This window comes from Mustela nigripes, chromosome 15 (assembly GCF_022355385.1).
Source record: "Mustela nigripes isolate SB6536 chromosome 15, MUSNIG.SB6536, whole genome shotgun sequence".
NCBI lineage: Eukaryota > Metazoa > Chordata > Mammalia > Carnivora > Mustelidae > Mustela > Mustela nigripes.
Window position 1 is genome coordinate 73,044,611 of NC_081571.1, and position 22,145 is coordinate 73,066,755.

General features: G+C 43.5%; 1 protein-coding gene across 26 annotated transcripts in view; it reads right to left on the minus strand.

The window, feature by feature from the left end:
* Positions 1-932: 932 nt before the first annotated feature.
* DOCK9 (dedicator of cytokinesis 9) overlaps positions 933-22,145 on the minus strand; it is a 276,869-nt gene continuing 255,656 nt past the window's right edge. For 15 of the 26 annotated variants that reach the window (XM_059377673.1, XM_059377664.1, XM_059377655.1 and 12 more), the window contains 9 exons: positions 20,610-20,732; positions 19,753-19,866; positions 19,028-19,063; positions 18,014-18,160; positions 13,125-13,335; positions 7,833-8,023; positions 4,514-4,614; positions 4,240-4,378; positions 933-2,226 (listed from right to left, as the gene is read on the minus strand). In XM_059377673.1, coding sequence (XP_059233656.1) covers positions 2,104-2,226; positions 4,240-4,378; positions 4,514-4,614; positions 7,833-8,023; positions 13,125-13,335; positions 18,014-18,160; positions 19,028-19,063; positions 19,753-19,866; positions 20,610-20,732 — 1,185 coding nt within the window. In that variant the 3' untranslated portion in view covers positions 933-2,103. The other 11 variants (XM_059377675.1, XM_059377669.1, XM_059377657.1 and 8 more) reach the window with 2 other exon arrangements.

Sequence of the window (22,145 nt, forward strand, 5' to 3'; positions counted from 1 at the left end):
AGGTTTATTACAGTGCGCTGGGGAGGTCAGAGACTTGGGGCAAACCTACGTAGATAATTTTCTTAAGCCCTAAATCTGGATCCACTAATTGATGGGCTGTCGACTCTGGTGAGCTACCAACATGCCTCACCCTGTCTTCTTCATGACCTTGTATCCACCTTTAAAACACGGCCTTTCCACTGACTGAGAATGTTCAAGATGGGCATCACCTTTTGTTCCCCTCAACTGGTATGTAAAAAGCAGCCTTTAAAACCCTTCAAGGAGGAAAAGCAGCTGTTTTATTTCTTGTGGAAAGACTCCTCCTCCTTTTACCGCCACAAGTATATGGGGCTGGTGACCATGAACTCACCTGCCAGTCGCTGGGTACCCCAGAGGCAGGCCCAGCCCCTGCAGTGAGAGCTGCCACTTGACTTGGTTTTCTTTGGGACAACATGGGTCACGGAGAGTGTGTGGACACTCGGCTGCCAACGCGTTGCTGGGATCGAAGACCACCTTGTCTCCAAGTTATTCATCTCAAAATAAGCGAGGAAGCTGATGGAACTCTCGATACAGCTGAAGAGGAAAAGCCAGAGGCAACGGGGTGTCTACGCATATTTAGCAACGACTAGAGGAGTTCAGAGCCAGACTGTGGCACAACAGTGCGTTTAGGCAAATCCTCTGTAGATCTGATGCCTAGACCTGCCTCTTGAAATCTGCATCGTGGAAACACACACAGGGGCAGACAAATTGGTGTAATGATTCCCCAGGTACCCAACGTCAGCTTCGACAATTACCAGCACTTGTCAACCTTGTTTCATCCACCCACACCCCTTCTTTCTTCTCAAGTATTTTGAAGCAAATTTCATGAACCATGTCATTTCACCCCCAAGGACTCCAATATCCTGCCCCTCCTGGGACTGTCAAACAATAAATACCCAATATTCACTACCGGAAAATGAGCAATGTTATTTTTAATACAGATGTGGTACAGAATGTTTAATTACAGCAGGGCAGAGATTCTAGTTAAATAAAATTAAAAACCTTTATTTTTCCAAATATAAAATTACTAAATTAATGTCTCAAAAGAAAATATAACATGGTGAAAGCTTTAAAATTACACCACTATTCACCACAGGATTTATGATTTACCGATGATACACTCCACCACTTTGGCAAAAGGATGAAATTTTTTTAAAACAGTTTATAAACCTAACATAGCAAAGACTGTGTACATCTCCATATTGCACTTCTTTATGTACAAGGATAAAACAGAAAGGTCAAGTGTGTTGCATATGCGAAGAGCGGAACGAGTTTGTCACAACTGAACTTAATGCAGAAGCTGATGTGAGGAGTTTAAAAATGTAGAAATGTCATATGTGTATGTACAGAATGCGGAGACTGTATGGACAGAGTATGTACATAACTATATACTGTACTACTTTTAAGTTTTTAGCATAGTTTTGTTTATTAATAGAGGCCTTTGGTTCTAAACTGCTTGACTAGTTTTAAGCTCACACAGTTTCCTAAGCTCCCATATTCTTTTAAATGCAAGTAGGTGAGTATAAAAGCACTAACCCTCCTTGGCTCACTGGTACAAAAGTTACAACGGTCTGTTCCCTTAGGTCATCAAAAACTAGTCACAAAAATAGTTCTCGTATTCAACCCGAATGTGCCACAGGAAAAAAAAAAAATATGTTCAAGATTTTCCAGTTTTGCCTAGAGGTGGACGTTACTCCAGCCTCCATTTCAGCGCTACTTGTCCCTACTAAGTACATTCCAGAACACTTGTTTACTCCAGGCCATTTATTTTAATACTACTCTGTAAGGAAGAATAAAATTTCACTCCAGCTTAAGAGAGTCCACCAACACCTCTGTTAAGACAGAATGAAAACTTTGAATATTGCCAGCAAGATTTAAAAAAATATGTGTACCCTCCTATGACTCCTCTAGAAAATCTGCTACGAAATAACACAGTTCTTCATTTCCTTTCTCTCCCATTCCCCTTCACGTCTCCTTGTGCTCGGTCACCCCCATGTCTTGTGTGAGCCCAGTGATTAGCTTAGGAGATCATCCTGAGTTTGCAAATGACAAAGCAAGTCCCCACAGGTGACCCATGAGGCAAAGTCACACAACTGAGGACGAGCTGGTCATCCCGTGAACCATGGTGCTTGTTGGAGTCCCACTGATGGCATTGAAGATGTGAAGGGAATTCGGTAAGACGCTCGTCTTCTCCTCCAGCGGGCAAATCTTGAGGCACAAAAACACAACATTACCCAGGTGTCATGCCCCTAGCGACATTTCTCAATGACAATGTTTATTCATTCCCTGATCGTCACTGCTCCCCTGAATGATGGTGCTTTGTGGAGGCACTGTGTCAGCTCAACTAGCAAATGGCCTTTGTCAGATCAGGATCACACAGAGAAAGTCAAGCACAACACGTTTTGTTTCCTTTACAAATCAGTGAATGGAGCCATCTAGACTCACCTTCTAGACTTGCCAGATTATAAGGCGGTGAAGCCTGTCTTACACATATTTGGTAGGGACATGACCTAGTTCTGTCCCTTGGAAAAGTCTTTTTAAAAAATGAATCCTGAGCATCTGTCCTCTACTGGCTCCTTTTCTCGGGGCTTTATGGATTTCCATCCTGGGAAGGAGCGAGCAGCTGCCTGTCTGACCCGGAACAAGTCTCTCTTCACATTCGGTAACGCAGGGGAGAATTCTAAGGGCAAGATTTGACCTACTGCCAGGCAGCAACTGAGAAGAACATACATATTCAAAGGCTCACCCCGAAAATCCCAAAGCAAGTCTACTCCAGGTCATAAACCTTTTTTGCTTGAGGGTTCAAAAGAGTTTACTCTTCCCAGTTGTTGAGATAATGGAAAGTTCAAGGTGCAGTTTCTTAGAGTACAGCCCTGTGTTAAATGTCCAAATAACATGGGAGTTTACGTCAACATTATCAGTCCATATGTTTTTCCTACTTTCATCTCTTCTGGTGCCAAATGCTGACACCAACTGATCAAACTCTGTTACACAGGAATCTGCAAGCTCTGTGGAGAAGACCTCAAGCTTTCTCCAAAAACTGGTTTCCACGAGACCATCCCTTTCTGCTTAATTATTCATACATTTCTTTCTTTCATCATTTCCATTTTTTTCTACTTTCCTAAAGGTCCAGAAGAGGGCGGCTCCTTTTGCACACACACTGTCCTTATGCCATCGTCTACAGCTGTTCAAACACAGTCCTAACTTGATGTGAAATACTCTACTGAGGTTCAGAAAAATAGAATTGAAAAATGACATTACCATCCCATCTGATTGTGCCAGCATGGAGGAGGGAAGAAAGCACACAAGTGAGAGCTTAGACATTTAAATTAGTTTCCCATGACAGAAATTTCCTAACTAGACTATCACATGGTATGTTAACTGACACAAGTGGGCCTGGCTTCCATTTGCAAGACTGAGAGACCATTATGGAGGGAACAGACAAAAGTCATCACATACGATGGCGGTGCTAACGTTGCTTATTAAGACTGGCACCATGACTAGGAGGGCATCACTGTGGTTGATGGAAAATGGACCCCTGAGAAAGCAATGCTGTGGCAGCTGCTCTCTGACATTGTCAGCTGCCCAGCCAGCTGAGCCCACATAAGCAATCCTACTGGAAGGAGCCCATACATGAAGGGGACAGCAGCACATAACCGGGAAGGATGCCCATCATGACACGGAGCAGCCATGAAGAACCCACTGGGGCACCCAGGTCAGCTGTAAATAGCCCCAAACTGAACAACTCTATTTTTTTAAGTGACAAAAGTCATTTAATGCAACAGAATATTCCTTAAGCTGGACTGGTAAATCCTAGTCTTTCAAAGGATTGGGTGAATGAAAAAACTTCTAGGAATACTACGGGTATTTCTTGCGAGAGTTTTGTTTTGTTTTAAACTAGGTTGGTGTGGGGAGGGACAGAGCTTTGAGCCATGGCCAACTCTGAGCTAGACAAAAGGGAGGTGGGTGCTGCACTCCTCTGGTCATATTGGCTGGTATCAGGTGGGTGAGTTGTTAGCTGTTCCCCCAAGTAACCTGTGTTCAGAAAGTAGCAGCAGATAGCATGCTACATTCTTCTTCAAATATCAAAATTCTAGAAGGTTTAAATATCAAAAATCTAGAAGGTTTCTAGATTCAAAAATCTAGAAGATTCACAGGGTGTATCCAAGATCCCAACTAATGTGTGCTTGCTCAAAATGAGAACCCCAGCACGGCACCTACCTGCTCATGCATGATTGCAGAAAGCTCTTTTGCCATCTCCCTGTAGTTGGCCTTCATTTCTTCCTGGTACTCTAACTGGTCTTCTTTGATCAGACGCTCATTTATTGCTAAGGCTTGACCACAAGCTTCCACAAATTGCCTAAAATGGTGTGAGAGGGAAATAAAGACAAGTTGAGGACACAACTTGTGAGTCCAACTGGTAGTATCTTTTTCATGAATGAGCCCAGAAATGACTGATATTTGATGAGAGAAAGACATTTCCAGTGTGCTTTACCTGAAAACTTCTTTAAGCAGCTTCACTTTGTTGTCTGGGTATCTTTTTGTGTTTGTGTCATCTAAGAAAGCTCGGGCATATGCTAGTGGGCCTGCGTTGACCTAGATAAAGAACAAATATTTAAAATTATGTTATGATAAAAATGACCATTATCACTGATGTGGTTTCAGTCGGCAGGTTCTAAAAATGCCATTTGAGTTAGTCATGATCTGTGTCCTCCAGGAATGGACAGCCCAAAGAGGAAACCATGGACAAAGCTTATGTTGTTCTATGTCATTTGATTTTATCAACTCAGACATCATCAGGGCACTTGAGATGATGGCTCATTTTATGAAGGAAGAAGCCAAGTTTGGAAAACGGAACCATCTGTTCAAGGTTGAACATCCAATAAATGAAAGATCAGAGCCCAAGTCTTCCAATTGATATTTGTGCTACTCTACATTGAACTAAGGTCCATCTGGTGAGTTTAGTGAAAAGCCAAAGAATATAGTATATTTTTGGTTTTTAAAAACCAACCGTTCGCCTCCTTGAACTGTGTAGATGGCCAAGAGCAAACTGCCTTGCTACCTTCAAATGAAGTAACCATGTGAAATGGGCTGAATGCCAAAGATTAGGGGCCTTTTACAAAAGGGGGAGTGAACCAGAACCCTGCATCTCTCAATCAGCCTAGAAAAGTTCTCTGAAGTCGGGCAGGTTAGGATACATGAAAATGTAGAGAGCAGGAAGGTTAATTAGACCTACTGGGTGGGAAGAAGAAAGTCCCAGGCCTCTGAGACAGCGTGAGAAACAACCTGACCATGTGATTACTGCATCATTTTTCCTGGGAGGTGTGGTGGGCTCAGAAGGTAAGTTAAGTAGAGCGGGCTGTCTGTCTGCTCTATCACTGTTGGTGAAGGAGCTGGGCTGCAGTTCTGATCCATGGTGGACAGGACTGGAGCAGCAACGGGAGGAGAACCAGAGACAGGGAGAGAGAGGACCACAGTGGTGGGAAGTGGGCCCTCCGAGACAGGAGCAACTAGCTAACCCTTAAAGGCGACTGTGGGTGTCATCACACTGGTGTTGTGTGCGGAACTACGTCAATGACCTGGGCATGACCCAAATGACCAATTATCCAAAATGACACAATCTACTCAATTTTAAGGATATGTAAAGAAGAAAGTTGATAAGACTTCCTAAGGTCTAACAAAGCAAAATCTTGGAGAATAGAGTCGCACAAGCCACTCGATAGCTCTGTCTTACAGAAGAGCAACCCCAGCAAGGCTCTTGGTGAAAGAATTACAGAAATACACAAATAAAACGGTAAAGTTAATTTCCTCCAGCTGCAACGTTGTTATCATCTTGGTGGGTACACTTGTACAAGAATCTCCTCATCATGGAGTAATCACCTTTGCTTTTCAAGATGACTGGGTGTTTATATATATTTTTAAGAATTATTTGTTTGACAGAGAGTGTGCATATGTGTATGTGCGGGGGCGGAGGAGGACAGAGAAAGGTGAGAGAAATTCACACTCATCATGGAGTGCAGAGCCTGCAGTGGGGCTTGATCTCAAGATCCTGAGATCAGACCTGAGCCGAAGCCAAGAGTCAGCCGCTCAGTCAGCTGCGCCACCCAGGCGCCCTGATGATTGGGTATTTATAAAGCTCTAAGGCTACTGTCAAACGGCAGGGCACATTTTGCCCTTTAGAAAGCTCAACCTGTCCAGGCACACCCTTTACTGGCGCCCACACCCCTCTGCTGGTGTTCTGATAGAGGCTGGATGTTCCCGGGCTATGTTACTGAGTGAACGGTTTTGTTTTTTAACTGCAGAAAATTGTGATCTCTGACCCCATTATGTAATCACTCATATTGCTGGAATATTTACCAAATTCACCTGATAACTTATTTTGGCACTTAAGTCGTTCAGGTCATAAGGGAAGAGATTCAAACATCTGTAATTACTTCCGTGGTGAAGGGTATTTAGAAACGATAGGCAACAACCCAGTGTGGATCTGATAAAAAGGTGACAAGAACTCGTTCCAAAAAATGAACCAAAACCCCCCTAAAGCTTAGCTATTACAATCCAAATGCAACTTTCATAAATGTACCCCCTTTCCCCCCCAAATATTTTATTTACTTGAGAGAGAGAGAGCATGAAAGCATGAGAAGGGAGAGGGTCAGAGGGAGAAGCAGACTCCCCACTGAGTAGGGAGCCCAATGTGGCACTCAATCCTGGGACTCCAGGATCATGACCTGAGCTGAAGGCAGTCGCTTAACTAACTGAGCCACCCAGGTGCCCAAATGCACCCTTTCTGAAAGAGAAAAGAATTAGCTATGAGGGTGTGTGTGTGTGTGTGTGTGTGTAAAATATATGCTAGAATTATTTATATATACTTAAAATCAATAAAGCCAAGAAGCATACTAATCACTGCAAAGAGGTGATTGAACATTTACCAATTTCCTAGGAAAACACATAAGTAAGATACCCTTTAAAAACCAGTAATTTTAAAGTATGATATACAAACCAAAAGGTATATATGAGAGTATAGCTTGTTAAATTTTCACAGCTGAACATATATGTATAATCAGTACTTATATGAACATATATGTATAATCAGTACTTGATCTTTTCCATAAAATGGTGCACATTGCTGGAAGCTATATGGAAAAAAATGTATCTTGCCCTTATCTGTTACCACATACAAAAATCCATTCTGGATGGATTGCAAATCAATATAGGAATGCCAAACAAAAGAAGGAAATATAGAACATTTCTGAGACAGACTTAAGAACCAAGTTCTTACAGAGGACACAAAAATGCTACCACTTGAGGAAAAATTAATTGAGTTATATTAAAATAAAGAATTTCTGCAAATCAGAAATTAAGAGAGTGAAACTTAAGGTACTTTTCCAGATTATAAATTTCATAGAAACCAAAAACAACAGTTTTATAAGGAAACCTACAGCTTCTTTATATTTAGAAGAGTCTTAATGCTTCTGGTTAGGCCACTTGAATTCCCCAAACTGAAAAAAAAAACTAAAAAAAAAATGGGGAAAAAAAAAGGTTCATATGGAGAGCTGTCTCAGGGCCCTAGGAGACAGCTTAGGGGGCACTCTCTCTACAAGTGGGTTTAGGTGGTAGTGGGGAGGGGGGTGGGGAGTGTGCCAGTTTACCGCCCCCCTCTGGTATCAGAAGAAACTACACAGATCCTGGAATGTAAATGGGATCACCAGGTAAGCGGAGGAGCTACACTCAACCTGGCTGGACTTGAAATTGACCAAGGTCCAGATGAGCCTTGGCACCTGCTGCCCTGGGTTTGCTCTGTCCAGCGCTCGGCTCACCTGAACGCTCACGCTGCCTTGCAGTTTGAGCTGCAATTTGATCATGTCCACCTCAGCTGAGGAGCACAGCTGCCGGAACTCGGCCACCTTCTTGCTCATCTCGTCAATGGCCACTTCGATGGGGTTCAGGTCGGTGTGGTGCTGGTACATGACAGGGATCCGCTTCTTCACGTAAGGGAAGCAGTGTATTGCTGTGGAGGAACAGGTCCCAGAATCATTCCACAGCTCGCACCATCTTTACAGTTACTGAAGTAGAAATACTCAGTAGTCTCATGTTAGAGGTAAGGAACCCAAAGCTTGCCCAAGGCAGAGGCCAGGATTTTGTGGGACCAGAGTACTATTTTCCTTTATCACTGCATATGTTTAATGATAGACTGTATGTTGCGACATCAAAAGAGCTGGGTCCTTGTTAAGCTTTAATGTGAGAAGTGTGTGTTTGAAGAAATCACTTTATCATTCCCTGCTCAATTTTCTTAACCAAAAATGCTTTCCCTTCCTTGGAAGTTGCGAGATCTAAAAGAGCTAGTATGTAAAAGATGGCTTGGAAGATATAAAGAACAGTACACCATTCTGAAATGTCATAGAACAGATTTCAAGCCCAGATAATCACTCCATAAACATATCCTTGAGAACATTCATTTCTCTATAGAACTTTGAATCCCGTGCTTGAGTTTGCTCAAATCAGAGAAATCCACAAAAAAGACCAAGTGAGACTATATTTCCCAGCAAAGAATTTTAGGAACCAGAATCTCACAAACTGTTGAAGTCACACTATGACAAAGATATTCTGAAACATAAATGAATAGAAAACAGAGATAAAAACATTTACTATTTCTTCTAGTTTCTTTGCTACAAGAAAGCCAATCAGTATTGTTTTCATTTATCATAACAAGCTATCAGAACGTATCAACACCAAAGAGTTTAAAAATGAAGAGAAAAACAGTTTCTAATTTGGGTCTGTTTCAATTTCTAACTTGTTGCTTTACGTGATGTATAAATATCTATAGTATCTTTATTTAATATATATTTATGAACAGACATGAATATACATGCTTAACAGCTTAGTTTAGTTTTTAATGAGCAAAGGTAAGATGGGAGCATTATGTCTGGACCACTGCTCTTTACTAAGTGGCTGGGAGAGTTTACGTAGAAAGGACGAAATGAGAAAACAAGGCCAGCACCATGGAGCACACAGTTCAGATAGACCATCTTGGAGTCTAGAAAAGCTGGAGATGTTCAGCCTGCTGCAGCCTCAACTGTGACACCCTTACAGGCCTGTTCCAGTCCCTAAATGTTTGTGGGTTTTTTTTTTTTTCTTAACCAATCCAAGGCCAAAGGTCTTGTCTCCTATTTCCTTTGCATTCCTTGTAGATAGTTTTGAGTGGCAGCCACTGGCATTGATAAACCCCCCTTGAACCGAACACTTCTCCGGTAGTGTGATAAGAACCGGGTGTTGCCACTTCCCGCCAGCGAGCATGGGGATGTGGACAGAAAGCACTTTACAGATGAGCGCAACTGCAGTGGGTTTGTACCAAGTCCCATGGAAGTGTTTCAGGAGGCTAACAGCCATGTCAAATCACAGAATTTCTGAGGGCTGTGTTGTGACAACGGCACTGCTTATGAGAGAAAAATGAATTCCAAGGGTATTTGTGAGCTGTCCATGGACTATATGGATTTCACTCAGCGTGAAAGTCCTGAGTCTTGCGATGGTAACTGGAGACGTAGAGGAGCAAAGCAGAGTATGATGACACAGAAAACGCAGCGCCTGTGCCTGAGCCCGGCAGGCCCGTGCAGCTGGGTCGCCCCCCGCCTTCCTTGCCGGCCTCATCTTCCCCACTCCCCCTCAGAGTCATTCAGGTCCAGCCACGCCAGCCGCTGGTCGTCCCCTGAAGGTGCTGCATACAAGCACCCGCACCATTGGCCTTGGCCCGGACAGCTCCTTCTCCCTCCAGATGTTTGCATGATCTACCCCCTCCCCTCCTTCAAGTCTGGACTGAGTGTCACCTCCCCAGTTTACACCATTTAAACTGCCACCCTCCCCAGTCAACCTCGCATGTCTGATCTGCTTTTGCGTTTGTCTGGAACACATTCACTTCCAGTACAGGAATATTTACTGCTTGTTGTCTGTCTCCTCCTCCTGGAAGGTACACTGCGGAGATCTCTGTTTTGTCACTAAGGCAGGCTGGAACACTGCCAGGGCCCCGTATGTTTGTTGAATTAATGAATGTGGTCCTGCCCCAGTGGCTCAATGAAAGAATGAAGTGGCCTGGAAGGTGGCAAATTCGAGGACTGGGTAGGGGATGAGGAAGAGGTGGCTGAGAGGGGTGGGTGCCTGCACAGTCTGGTGAGACTGACTAGAACATGAACAGCCGGACAAAACCTCTGCCCCTCTGGGAGTCTTGGCAGGATTTGGAAGACTCTGGAATAGTGCATGACTGGGAAGAATGTCCACAGCAGGAGTTCTGTAGGAGGCGGTCAAGCTGGGAGGCAGGCTCAGAAAGGTACAGCAAAGGAGCCTGCAGGGTGATCACTAGGTTTTGCAAATGACCCTGCAATTCCAGCAGACTGACCAATCCAGGCAAGTGAGCCTTTGCCGGGTCCAGAGGGCAGGGAGGGCCAGGGCTCCCCTACAACTTGGACGGTCAAAGGTCTGGTTTGAAGCAAAGCAATGGAATTAAGAACCTATTGAAATAATAACACAAGGGAAAACTCTTAAGTTCAAAGTCTTCAGAATATACTGGTGTATCTTTAACTGAAAGTTGATATAGAGCTTACGTGCTTTTAAAGATTTTATTCATATCTTTATTTAGAGAGAGCGAGCTTGAGCAAGCTGGGGGAAAGGCAGAGGGAGAAGGAGACTCCCAAGCAGACTCCCTGCTGGGCACGATGCCCGACGTAGGGCTCGATCTCATGACCCTGAGATCACAACCTGAGCCAAGATCAAGAGTTAGACACTCAACTGACTGAGCCGCCCAGGCACCCCTAGCATATGTGTTTTTAGTGTTTAGTACCATTTAGTACCATTTTTTCCTAACCCATTCTTTAAATCTTTATGATGCCCAACCATGCTTGTGATATTTTGAGATCTTTCAGGATAAAAACTGTACTTTTTGGGGTGTTCTGTTGTACTGTCATCCCCTCTGGTGCAGCAGTAGCCTCAAAAGGCAAGGGGCTCAAGGGCAGCTGAGATCCAGCACAATCCAGCAAAACAGAGTACATTCTCCCCCCGCCGCCGGGTATAATTTACAAAGTTCTTTAACACAAGATGGACAGCATAAACCTCATTTTACAGATGAGGGCACTAGTGGGTAAGTGACTTGCCCAAGATCCCACGGCTGAGCACCCAGACGGATCTGCAGGCCCCCGGCCCTGGCTCTACTCCGCCCCCACGTTCTCAAGCTCACAGCTGAGCAGACAACCCCCGGGGGGGGGGGGGGCTCCTTCTCTCTCTGCAGTGCTCAGATGCTGTGTCTCCTCTGTCCTGGCAGGCAGGGCGCTTGGCTCTTGTTCAGCGACTCAAAAATATTTCTGTGACCAGATGGTCAACTATAACCCTGAAGGGAATGTGGCCAGCAAACACCCTATGGTAATAACTGTTTATAGATCAGAAACGCTACCTGAGCGGACTCATCCGAATAAAAAAAGCCTCCCCCTGACTTATCAGTGAACTTGGTGTATCTGAAGCAGCAGCGCACAAACTTCGGGGTGCCAGAATCCCCTAGCAGGGGCGGGGCTTGTTCAACATGGGCCCACACCCAGAGTTTCGGATTCAGTGGGGCTGGGCGGGGCCCGAGAATCTGCATTTCTCGGTAGTTCCTGGGTGATGCTGATGCTGCGGCTCCGTGACCAATGTGATAAGCGCTTAGTCATGGCAGCTGGAGAGATAAGCAGCCGAAGCTAGCAAAATGGCTCCCCCTAGAAACGGAGCTGTCTTAAGAAGAAATCTGCAACTGTGTGCATTAGAAAACAAATCACTTCCAGCTGGGGAGGGGTTACACCCCTGTCGAGGACCACGCTGTTTCTATTTTACAGGTTGTCTTTACTGTAAAAGCAGGGGCTCTTTAAGAATGGAGGCTTTCTGTTTTTTATTTTAACTTTTATCTCAGTTCCTTCCTAGGAAGGGTAGAAGATTCCCCAATATGCTGTTCTGAGCTATTTCACCATGAGTCATCGTCTTTCTATGGTAATAGCTTTACTGAGATACAAATTCACCTACTCCAAGTGTCCAAATCAGTGGACAGAGCAAAGGCCCATGTGATATGCGGCATCTTAACGGTGCTCTCTGCGCTCGGCATCACAGGGTTCCATCTTAGTGACCCACCAGATCACCCTGCAACACTGACTTCAGGACAAGCGACGGGGACCTTCCTGGTTGAGCTTAATGACAGCTCTTTGAAACACTGGGTGTAGACACACCTGGCTTTCTGAGCAGGCCTCCTCACTGATTTTTTTTTTTTTTTTTTTAAAGAGTCAAGAAAGTATTTTCTTTTAGGTTATCCCTGTCATGCTGCTGACCCTAACCCACAAGTGGGTGGGTCAGGCTCCCCCAAAGAAGGTAAAAATGACGCCCAAGATGATTCTACACCGCCAGGAACTGGGAAATGATGCAAAACACATTTCTGAAGTTGGGTTCTCGATGGGCTACACAGTGTCCAAGAATCTATTAAAACTCAGTCACAGTCCAGCGGATAGCCTCAGAAGGCAGTGAGCTTCCTGGCAGTGGAGGTATTCAAGCTGAGGTTGGCCAGCCACTATCGGAGATGAGGTGGAAGGGCTCCAGACTCATATTCCATTTACTCACTCAGCCTACAATCCCCGAGCAAGTTCGTGCTGGGAACTGTGTGATAAAGATACACAAGGGGTCCCTTCCTGTGAGGGAGACACAGAACTGTGTGCAGGGGCTCTTGGGGCCCTGGGCCTAGAGAGGGGTCCACATGGGTTTCAGAAGGAGTCTGTAAATCACCTCAAATCATGTGCATATTCACTCGGAGGAGATGAGGGTCCATTATTTTCACCAGATTCTAAAAAAGGGTCAGTGACTTGACTCTGCATATGAACTTCCGCTCTAGTCAAAGAAGGAGGTGCTAATGGGTAAGTAGAAAATTGTCAGGAGTCCTCCAAAGTAAGCACGAGATAAATATTCAACTGAAATGGATACATGGGGAAAGTTAACGAAGCTGGAAGGGCCCTTCACTCTAGAAGCTTCTGGGTCCCTTGTGAAGAGCTCTTCATCTTGGTGTCCAGGCTCATGTCTGGACATGATTCTTCGAGGAAGAAGCCAGGGAACCGTACCTGTCAGGATGGTGCGCCGTTTGCACTGCTCCTCTACCCCGCCCTGCCTCTTCCCCGTCTGAGTGAAGGGCATCTCGAACATGAAGCGGCGAATGTTATGGGACCTCTCAAACTCTGTCTTCCTTTCCTGCAATTCTTTCTCATCGAAGAATGGAATCACATGAGTCACCTGGATATATGCGTACTTGGAATCCAGATCCTTAGGGTTGACCTTTAAATGAATAAACAAAATGGGAGATTGGTACTATTTGAAAGACTCCTTTCAAGCATCCCAAAGCTTGTCTTTCCACTTTTTATTAATAAAAAATTTGGAGGGGCGCCTGGGTGGCTCAGTCGGTAAAATGTCTGACTTTTGATTTTGGCTCAGGTCATGATCTCAGGGTTGCAGGATTGAGCCCTCCCACCCCACCCCCAAACCCCATCCCTTGGCTGGGCTCCACTCCACACTACTCAGCAGGAAACCTGCTTGTCCTGGTCCCTCTGCCCCTTCCTGCACTCACACATGCGCACATGTGTTCTCAAGTAAATACATAAATAAAATCTTTTAAAATAAAGAAATAAAAGATCTGGAAAAATTTCAGAAATCTGGAATAGTACAACAAACAGCCACATACCCACCACTTAGAACAATTGCTAATGCTTTGTTTCAACACACACATGCATACACACAGGCGGACGGATACTTCCACATACATACGTAGACATTTTTATTTAGCTGAACCATTTCAAAGTAAGTGGTATCGATGATGCCACTTCAGCCAGCATCAACTAAACATGAGGACATTCTCCCCCATGACCATAATATATTATACCTAGTAAAATTAACTTAACCCATAATATCACTCAGTACGCACTCCATTAAAGTTCCTCAAATGTGGCTCTTTGATCCAGAATCTAGTCAATGATCATTTTTAATCTAGAATTCTCCACCTCTTTTTCATGACATTGAAATTTTTTAAGACATCATGCTAGTGAATGACTTCCCTGCATGGATTTTTCTGCTGGGCTCCTGAACTGTATTTTTACATATAGTTTATTCTAGTAATAATGTTTAACACCTAGAACCTCAAATTATAATTAATCTGTAGAGAGATTAGATGTAAACAGACGTGGATGAATTACTTTAACACACATACAGACTAATCTGAGACTCATTTAACTGTAAGTTTAGCTCCTGACTGACTGAACATAAATGCTTTTAGAACTGCATCGCTAACATCTGGGACACACCAGAACAGGAAACACAGGCATTTCCCATACAAGCACAACAGGTAATTTATTAGGGAGACAAATCAGTTTTGCACATATGAATCGTATTTAAGCTTGCAGAGCAATAAAAAGTGATCTGACAGAAATGACTACAGAGAATTTGGAGACAGTTCTGGAACTGGGGCCAACAAATGAATGAGGTTTTGTGGGTCTCAAGTTACCAGGCACCAATGTCCTCTCAACGGGGATGTGTGTGAAGAAAAATGAGAAATAGGTGCAAATGTGCCTAAAATTTTGGAATTTAAGAAAATCAAAAAGTCATGAGTTATTATTTCTATTTTAGAAACAGCCATCTGGCCAATCCCTATAACTATACTCAAACCTAGAAATGTAACTCTCCTCAGCAGAACCAATTTAAAAGCAATGGATACCACGTGCTTGCCTACTCCTTCAGGGGTATTTCCCTAGACTTCATTTCCAAAGTTGTAGATCCATGTCAATATCGGCAGGAAGAGCAGAGGATTGGTGTCTGGGGGCAGAAGAACGCAGGAGAACCCTGAGATGAGGTTACAACATTAAAGCCACAGTTTGACCTGCACAAAGATTTCGGTTTCAGAGAAAACAAAGGCAGTCGGATGTGAGTAATTTGGTCTAAGAAAAAAAAAAGGTCTTCATAAGATCGTGTTGAGGTTTCTGGTTAAAAACAGACCAACAGGGCACCTGGGTGGCTCAGTGGGTTAAGCCGCTGCCTTCGGCTCAGGTCATGATCTCACGGTCCTGGGATCGAGTCCCGCATCGGGCTCTCTGCTCAGTAGGGAGCCTGCTTCCCTCTCTCTCTGCCTGCCTCTCCATCTACTTGTGATTTCTCTCTGTCAAATAAAATAAATAAAATCTTTAAAAAAAAAAAAAAACAAAACAAAACAAAAAAAACAGACCAACAGTGTGTGTTTATCCCTTTCCTTTGTGCAACTCTGTTCAAATGCCGTACAGAATTAACCTGTGAGGAGCAGGGAAGGAGGAGAGAAGACAGCAGTGGATGAGAGCGTTTACTGAAGTTCTCGAAGGCACTTGCACAGAGGTGTGCTACCCAACCTGGCAGAGTCCCTGTTTTCCCATGCAGGTGGGAAGAGTTCTGAGAAAAACAGTGCTCAGTCACGATAGATGTTCTAGTCTAAGTTCCCACACAGAGGGGTAACCAGTGAGTCAGAGCCCCTCTCAGAAGCCTGCTGCTATGGACTAACCCTCTATCCTCCTACCAAATTCTCAGGGTGAAATCTTAACCTTCAATGCGATGGTACTGACAGGTGGGAGGTGATTAGGTCATGAGGGTGATGCCCCAGGAGTGGGATTCATGCCCTTATATTAGGGGCCCCAAAGAGCTTCCTCACCCCTTCTACCATGTGAGGACACAGTGAGAGGAGACGGTTGTCTGTGAACCAGGATGAAGCAGCTCACCAGGTACAGAATCTGCTGGTGCCTTATCTTGGGACTTCCCAACCACCGCAGCTATGAGCAATTTCTGTTGTTTATAAGCTGCCCAGTCTCTGGTGTTTGTTACAGCTGCCTGAAAGGACGGATGTCTAGAAAGACCAGCAATAGGATTAGGGTGACTGGGGGAGGTGTAAGGTGGAAACCAAGACGAGTGGCCAAAGTCTATTTGGAGTGGCCAAACTCCAGGTTCCCTTCCCTCATCCCCACCCCACAAGACAGAAAAGGGTTGCCCCTTGGGGAAACTGGTCTGGAAAAAGTCTAAGTGGGTTTACCAGTCTCAGCAGAAAGCAGGGGCAAAGGTGCAGAGCAGAACACAGGGCGAGCAGGTCAAAGCTTGCAGACCGAACATGGGACCTTGAACCCTTGCTCAGGTTCTGCATCCAGAATCCAGAATTACCTATTTCCTTGTCCCCAATCTACCAGTTGGGCAGGAAACTGGAAGACGCTTCCCTGGAGGAAAAAAAGGGCCTCAAGGAAACAGATTTCAGAGAGTAGGATTTCCAAAGCAGGGCTCAGGATGGAAAATGAACTAAGGATTCCCCAAAGGGGTGACTTTAGAAGGATGTAGAGCTCATTGCTGCTGGAAACTGAGCAGGAAGACATTTTTGTCTGCTTAATATTTAATATTTATTTATTTACATTATTTTAATTTTATTTCTTTTAAAGATTTATTTATTTTAGAGAGAGGGAGTACATGTGTACATGCATGAGCTGGGGGCGGGGGGCAGAGGGAGAAAATCTTCAAGCTGACTCCCCACTGAGCACAAAGGCCCACACAGGGCTTGATCTCATGACCCATGAGATCACCATCAAAACCAAAACCAGGAGTCCGATGTCTAACCAACTGAGCTACCCCAGTGCCCCAATTTTTATTATTTTTAAACTGAAGTGTAACTGACACACAATATTACATTAGTTTCAGGTGTACAACATGGTGATTCAACATTTCTTTTCTTTTTTTTTTTTTTTTTTTTAAAGATTTTATTTATTAATTTGACAGAGAGAAATCACAAGTAGACAGAGAGGCAGCCAGAGAGAGAGAGAGGGAAGCAGGCTCCCCGCCGAGCAGAGAGCCCGATGCGGGACTCGATCCCAGGACTCTGAGATCATGACCTGAGCCGAAGGCAGCGGCTTAACCCACTGAGCCACCCAGGCGCCCGGTGATTCAACATTTCTATATGGTAAGCCGTGCTCCCCACAAATGCAGCTACCATCTGTCATCATGCGACACGATTACAGTAGCACTGACCACATTCCTGGCGCTGTGCTTCTAACCGGAAGCCGACATCTCCTACTCCCCTTCAGCCATTGTGCCCATCACTCCGCCCCCTTCCCTCCTGGCAACCACTGGTTTGTTCTCTGTATTTATAGTCGGATTCTGCTTTGTGTTTGTTTACTCATTTGTTTGGCTTTTTATTTAGCAGGAGGACATTTTTAAGGCAAAGAAAAGGAGATCTATCTCAGCCTGAATTTCAGGAAACAAAGGGATACCCAACTTCCTGGAGATGTCCCGAAGACACTGGAATACATAAATATACAGAGAAACGTATAATTTCAGAAAAGGTCTTCCTAAGAGCAATACAGCAGAGGACACCCACTTTAAACAGAAATCCTAGATCTCATTCCTACAAACATGCTGGCTAGTTAGTTCCTTCCTTGGTCTGTCCGTCAGTCTGTCCATCTGTCCATCATCATGCTGAAAGTGGTATATCCTTTCAGACGTTACTTTGTAAAAGGTATCTTTTGTTTTTAAATATTTTATTTATTTATTCATCAGAGAGGGAGAGAGAGAGAGAAAGTGCACGACCACTAGCAGGGGGAGCGGTGGGCAGAGGGAGATGCAGACTCCCCACCGAGCAAGGAGCCTGATGTGGGACTCAATCCTAGCAACCTAGGATCATAACCAGAGCCGAAGGCAGATGCTTAACAGACTGAGACACCTAGGCGTCCTGTAAAAAAATAATCTTTTTAAAATAATTAAATCTTTACTTAATGAAGGATGTTGGAAATCACAGAAAGGTGTCATGAAGAAATAAATTACACTTATTACTCAAGGCCAACCATTCTTAATTTTTCCTGTTTCTCCCCCACTATACACATTTATGAATACATATGATCAATCATGCATCATAAATCAATCAATAATACAGTATTATATTGCTATAAAATATTCCCAAACATGGTCATACCTTGCCAGAATCCTGGATCATTTTGACATTTTCAGAACCAAATTTATCTGAGTAAAGTTTAAGGAGTCTCTGGGAAATTTCTGACAGAGGCGTGAGTTTGGGTTCTTTGTAAATATACTCTTTTCCATCTTCATCTTCAAAGAATCCCTGTGACATAAAGCACAATTAGAGCTGTTCCCAACTATAAGCCCTAGGTTTACCACCCAGGAAGGATGCTTGTGTTATATGGGTTAAAAAAAAAGAAAAAAAAAGCAGGGGTGGGGAGGATGAGTCTAAAACAAAATCCTACTTCAACAGGCTTTCTGAAGAGGAAAGGAAACTGATAATAATGTGAAGTCGGGCTGCAGAGATCAAGGAAAACACAGAACTGCAAACTCATTCAAGAATGCCGTCATTAAGTGTTGAGTGAAATGGAGGATCAGGGATTCAAGACTGTTCTCTCGGGATCGAATGATGGGATTCAAGCCTGTTTCACATTCCCAAGAAGCAGAGCTCACTAACAAGTGGTTCGGCAGCCTGCTCCAGGCAGGCCTCGGAAACGCATATTCTCTCCCCTCACTGGTCTCCCCCATTTACACAGGACTTTTCGGCATAAACAAAGACATTCCAGTCTGGAGCAGGTGCCGCAAAAGTTATCTGAAGGGTGTGTAAGTTCTGTTTTGCTTTATTAATGAGAAAAATATGAAAGGCCTGGGGAATGATAATCAGAAAACAGTTTCGCTCTCACCAGTTGGCATGTGGTTTAGCACCCATCTGTCTGAATACAAAAAGGCTTGGAATTGCATGGGAAGTGAAAAAGGTTGAAAATTTTAAAGTCCATATTGGGGTTAATACTTGAAAGAAATGAAAAAAAAAAGTTTCTCATCTAAAATAAAAGAGAAATGGTGCAAAATACACAGTATATGAAAAAAAAAATGCAGGCTAAATGAGACAAATAACACCCACATCAAACTAGAAGTTTAGATGCAGTAATTTCACTATATTACTTGCTTTTTAAGCATTTACTATAATTACCTCCACATCTGTTTCACTGTCTGTGAACTGGTATTGCTATAAAGTTATAAAAGATAATAACAAGGTAAATCGAAGGTTATATAATGCTCACAGAAAACCACACACCCTAAATAAATTATAATAACTTAATGCCATTTAATCGTGTTAGAGACTTGGAGGTTACACTTGCAGTTAAATTTAAATGAACCCTTTTCCACAGAGTTTCTGAACTATGACAAGGGTAAATAAACTTGTGGAGATATTATACTACAAAAGATAGAGATGCACAGGGAACACAGGAAACTGGAAAAGTCTTAATTTTCATTTTAAAACATGCAGTATAGATGTATAAGGAAACAGGTGATTTATTTCTGTAAATGGAATAAAATGTTAATTTTTTTTTTTTTTTTTGGAGTTTGTAATGACCAGACAGATATACATACAGACTGGAAAAGGAAACTTGCAAACCACACTGAGATACCAAAGGTGTGCTAAAAATGTCTAATGGAGGGAGAACTTACCGCTGCCTTAAGAAAGTAATAAAGAAAAGATAGGAAGAAAAAAAAAAAGCAGAGAGTTTACTGCCAAGGAAGATAAGAATCATACTAAATATGACAAATTCATCAAATTAGCATTTATAGAAAATAGAAAATTTATAAATATAACTTCATAGAATTAAAAAAGCAAAATCAAAACAAAACAAAAACAAGGACTTAGGAGGGCTGCAGAACAAAGAGGAGGCTTACCTGTCCAAAGAAGGCCACTCGGAAGTATGTCCCCAGGAGCCTGCGGCCCGAGTGCATGACCTCGGTCACTTTGCTGTAGGCCCGGTGTAGTGTGTCATACAGATGGGCCAGCCTCTGAAAAGCAGAACAAAACCCATTTCCTCCCACTTGGAACTAGTAGAATCAGATTTAAAACAATTAAACGAAATCACAGGGTTAAAAATCCCTTGGACTTGAGTAAAAGAAACAAAATGCAAAAAAAACCCCCAACCCCCCCCCCCAAAAAAACAAGAGTGTCTCGAGTGCATAATTGGTAATGACCACTTTTCAATTATAGTATTTTCCACCCAAAGAGCTATTTTGCATATTGAGGATCCATTAAATCTCCACGTTGCAGGAAGCAACCTCTGTTTTCAAGTTAACATCAAATGTCAGAGATGGTAAATTAGTCCTACAAATCACGATTTTAGTCTTTGCTTTTCCAACTTTCTTTGATAAGCTACAAGAAGCTGGACCGCCTCCCCAGCCCAGGAATGGTGGCAGGGACAATAGCTTCCCACGTGGAGGGAGCAAGGAGGAGCTCTGAGGAAGAAGGAACCTGGTGATTGTAAAACTCAGTTCTTGGCAACCTTTCAAAACTGGGGTGCCACAATTGCCAATCCTTGTTTTCTGAGATTTGGGGTCCGTACAGAGGCGGGGCCCATGTGGGCCATGTATAATGGATCTGCAGGTGGTGACCTCCAGCGTCACAAGGAGGGTCAGAGACCACAGGTCACCTCTGATCATGGCCTGCTTGTTCTCTTTGCATGTAAGAAGGTTTGGGTGTATGTGTCACCCCACTGTCCTCTCAAACAGGAAAAAACAAACCACTCTGATACCTCGAAATCTCTTCGTTTCTCGTAAATGGGGATGATGAGTTTATAGATGTCAGCGATGAGCTCATAGCGTTCAGCCTTCCAGAGTCCATCTGCACACTGCTCTAGAAGCTCCATGAGCACATCCTGATCAAGAAAGAAGGCCATGGGCCAGAGAAGAGTGTTACAGGAAACACAACCAGTTAAGATGGCTAGGGGGAAAATTTCAAAATACATTACTTCTAAACACTAATTTCCACACTTGTAATAAATAGCTCAACACTACATTTTTTTTAATGAGCCACTTCCCAAACATTTATAAGTGGAAATGAAGGGTCACATTATATGCCTGTGTAATAGTTATATTCCATGGGGAAAAATGGATACTGATAGCTTCACACAGGTTCTCAATCCCTGTTTGGTTCTCTTCTTAAAATTATAATTTAGAGAATTTTTTTTCCCTCTGGGGCACCTGGGTGATTCAGTCGGTTGGGGTCTGACTTAATTTTGGCTTGGATCATGATCTGCAGATTGTGGCATCGAGCCCTCCATTGGACTCCACGCTCGGCAGGGAGCCTGCTTGAGAGTCTCTCTCTCGCTCTCCTCTCTGCTCTCTTTCTAAAGTAAATAAATAAATCTTAAAAAAAAAAAGAAAAGTAAAAAATTTTAATTTTTTCCTTTCTGAGAAACAATGACAATGCTGAGACATGAAATTACTAAGTGTGATTTCAAGCCAAGTCAAGCATCTCGGAACAATTTGGTGATGGCACGTGGAAGGCATGATGCCAGCCTCACCAACGACCTTTCCTTGGAAGTTTCTATCTGCTGAAGTTTGGGTAGTCACCTGCCTCTTATAAAAATCCTTGGGAGGAGCTAACACTTCCCATGACTCAGGGTTTAGGGCATGTGGCTCAGGTATAAACTAATTAGCATGAAGCTACTTCTTGGCCTCAGTCATTGTTTCATCATCTGTGGAATGTGACCTGAACGGGCCCATCAGGGTGAATTTTAGGACCCTGTCCCGGAATACTGGGAAGGAAGTGTTCTCACTGGCCCAGAATTAACAGGTAGCAAGGAGCCTGACTGGGACTGACAACCTTCTCAGAGCCAGCCAGGGGCCCATGTGCCTTACTAACAGAGTGGAGCTCCCCCTCCTTCCCAAAGCAGCTGCATCACGGGTAACTCTGTTAAACATTCACACTTATTGCTGTCTGTCTTTCTGGGATTTCCTAATGGAAGCCAATTTACTCAACCTTTCTTGTTGAAGCCCATTTACGTGGGATTTCATCAATGTCATTGAGCACATTTTAATGTGCTTCTCTGTCATCTCTATAGCTTTGGTGAAGTGTTTATTCAAATCTTTGGCTTACTTTTCCACAGGGTTGTTTATTGAGTTTTGAGAGTTCTTTACATATTTTGCACAAAAGTCCATTTTCAGGCACACAGTTTGTAATTTTCTCCCAGTCTGTGGTTTGTGACTGGATTTTCTTAAGTGTCTTTTGAAGAGCAGAAGTTTTTGATTCTGATGAAGTTTATCAAGTTTTTATTATCTGGGTTGTG